General features: G+C 36.3%; 1 protein-coding gene across 1 annotated transcript; it reads right to left on the bottom strand.

Moving 5' to 3' along the window:
• Positions 1–130: 130 nt before the first annotated feature.
• LOC119615544 (probable serine/threonine-protein kinase kinX) lies at positions 131–855 on the bottom strand. Its single transcript, XM_037971558.1, has 2 exons — positions 427–855; positions 131–271 (listed from the first exon to the last, which is right to left on the bottom strand). Exons 1-2 carry the CDS (start codon positions 766–768, stop codon positions 131–133), a joined length of 483 nt encoding a protein of 160 aa, XP_037827486.1. The 5' UTR covers positions 769–855.
• Positions 856–3,191: the final 2,336 nt, after the last annotated feature.

Raw genomic sequence — 3,191 nt, 5'->3', positions numbered from 1 at the left:
TGGTTTGTAGCTCCAGAAAAAACTAAAAAGCTTTACAAATTCTTTGTACAACAATCAACTCACCTCACCGACACGATGACGTTCCTTTAGCATGACAGCGATCTCTGTAAATTTACATAGGAATTGCCGTTCAAATGTTGTCAAACAACCGTGGATAGATCTTCACGAGAACGTCACGTGCCTCACGTATTAAAACTGCACGTGTTGTTTGAGTAAAGACGGGATAAATGCATGCAAGATGCCTGTCAATCAGAGCAGCAATATGAGACTCCTGGAAGACAAGAGGAATGACGATGTTGATCGTTAAAGGAGAAGGAAAACAAATTGTAACAGGGCAGATTTTGAGGTCTTAAGACAACAAAGTTAAAGTATTATTAGAAAAAAAAAAAAATAGAAACAAGTTAATAGTTTTATACAAGTACGTACCATTTGTTTAGAATCTACTAATTGTTCTACATGTTTTTCATCATCATCCATATTATCGTGGTCATGCTCTTGTTGTTTTTGTTGTTGGGCCATTGACTTTAAATGTTTCTTTTCCTGTCGTGTTTCAATTTGAACAGAATTTCCAACAACATTTATGTTTGTTGAAGTATTACGACTGCGAGCTTGTTTTGTAATTTTCTTTGTTGTTCCTGCTGCTGTTTTAGTTAATGCAGAACCTAGACCAAAATCAATATCTTCATACGATTCATCAACAACGTCATCATCATCGTCGTCGTCATCGTCGTCGTCATCGTCAACATTATTTTCGTCTTCCATTTTCATCACATTCCCAAGGGCACAATTAGTGGAACTACCTTTGTTGACGGACTCACTAGCACCACCCAATGAAGACAATCTATTGTTTGGAAAATCCGTTTACTTTAGCTGATGTTGTTTCTGTTTTTGGCCCCAAGTCTTGACTGACATCTAGCTCATTTATTGTAGACATGTTGATTTTGGATCATGACCTGTATTATTGTGATATTCTTGCATTTGATTATGCAAACCACTACTGCCAACCAGCGATCTTTACATTTTTTTCAAATAATTACGTACACGCGATGATTTACTACCACCGCCAACACTACGACGCACCGCCATTTCATTGATCACTTGGTAGTGTTGCTCATACTCTTCTCCTACAGATTTTGGTATCATTTCGTTGTTGCGCTTATGTTGCTCCTCAAACGTTGTTTCTTCGATTTCTTCTTCGGATCTTCTTCACGTGCAATTGGTGCTGTTTGATTAGTTGGTATTGTTGTGTTGTCGTTGGTTTTGTTGTTGACATGACTTCATTGTTGTTATGAATTGTTGCTAAATTTTTAGAATTATTTACAGATACAGATATGCTTGTCGTAGGTGTATGATTGACTACTAATATTTCGTTTAAATCTCGTAGATTTTCTTCGTTTTCGTTGTATGTTTTCGATACTTTGGCTGGGGTATGTTCTACGTTTGTTGGAGGATTGGTGTTATTCTGTAAAGGTAAGTATAGAAAGTAGTTAGTTATTAAAAACTATTATGCTATGTTGTAATAAGTGATGAATAAATAAGTAGAACTGAACTAGAACTGAACTAGAACTGAACTAGAACTGAACTAGAACTGAACTAGAACTGAACAAGAACTGAACTAGAACTGAACTAGAACTGAACTAGAACTGAACTAGAACTGAACTAGAACTGAACTAGAACTGAACTAGAACTGAACTAGAACTGAACTAGAACTGAACTAGAACTGAACTAGAACTGAACTAGAACTGAACTAGAACTGAACTAGAACTGAACTAGAACTGAACTAGAACTGAACTAGAACTGAACTAGAACTGAACTAGAACTGAACTAGAACTGAACTGAACTAGAACTGAACTAGAACTGAACTGAACTAGAACTGAACTAGAACTGAACTAGAACTAGAACTGAACTAGAACTGAACTAAACTGAACTAGAACTGAACTAGAACTGAACTAGAACTGAACTAGAACTGAACTAGAACTGAACTAGAACTGAACTAGAACTGAACTAGAACTGAACTAGAACTGAACTAGAACTGAACTAGAACTGAACTAGAACTGAACTAGAACTGAACTAGAACTGAACTAGAACTGAACTAGAACTGAACTAGAACTGAACTAGAACTGAACTAGAACTGAACTAGAACTGAACTAGAACTGAACTAGAACTGAACTAGAACTGAACTAGAACTGAACTACTAGAACTGAACTAGAACTGAACTAGAACTAGAACTGAACTAGAAATGAACTAGAACTGAACTAGACTGAACTAGAACTGAACTAGAACTGAACTAGAACTGACTAGAACTGAACTAGAACTGAACTAGAACTGAACGAAACTGAACTAGAACTGACTAGAACTGAACTAGAACTGAACTAGAACTGAACTAGAACTGAACTAGAACTGAACTAGAAACTGAACTAGAACTGAACCTGAACTGAACTGAACTGAACTAGAACTGAACTAGAACTGAACTAGAACTGAACTAGAACTGAACTAGAACTGAACTAGAACTGAACTAGAACTGAACTTAGAACTGAACTAGAACTGAACTAGAACTGAACTAGAACTGAAACTAGAACGAACTAGAACTGAACTAGAACTGAACTAGAACTGAACTAGACTGAACTAGAACTGAACCTAGAACTGAACTAGAACTGAACTAAACTGAACTAACTGAACTAGAACTGAACTAGAACTGAACTAGAACTGAACTAGAACTGAACTAGAACTGAACTAGAACTGAACTAGAACTGAACTAGAACTGAACTAGAACTGAACTAGAACTGAACTGGAACTGAACTAGAACTGAACTAGAACTGAACTAGAACTGAACTAGAACTGAACTAGAACTGAACTAGAACTGAACTAGAACTGAACTAGAACTGAACTAGAACTGAACTAGAACTGAACTAGAACTGAACTAGAACTGAACTAGAACTGAACTAGAACTGAACTAGAACTGAACTAGAACTGAACTAGAACTGAACTAGAACTGAACTAGAACTGAACTAGAACTGAACTAGAACTGAACTAGAACTGAACTAGAACTGAACTAGAACTGAACTAGAACTGAACTAGAACTGAACTAGAACTGAACTAGAACTGAACTAGAACTGAACTAGAACTAAACTAGAACTGAATTAGAACTGAACTAGAACTGAACTAGAACTGAACTAGAACTGAACTAGAAC

The sequence above is a fragment of the Lucilia sericata genome, unplaced genomic scaffold (assembly GCF_015586225.1).
Source record: "Lucilia sericata isolate MDLA Ls3-8-SP2 unplaced genomic scaffold, ASM1558622v1 Contig005761F_arrow, whole genome shotgun sequence".
Lineage (NCBI taxonomy): Eukaryota > Metazoa > Arthropoda > Insecta > Diptera > Calliphoridae > Lucilia > Lucilia sericata.
Note: the sequence above shows the minus strand (reverse complement) of the source record. Positions and strands in the feature narration are given on the sequence as shown.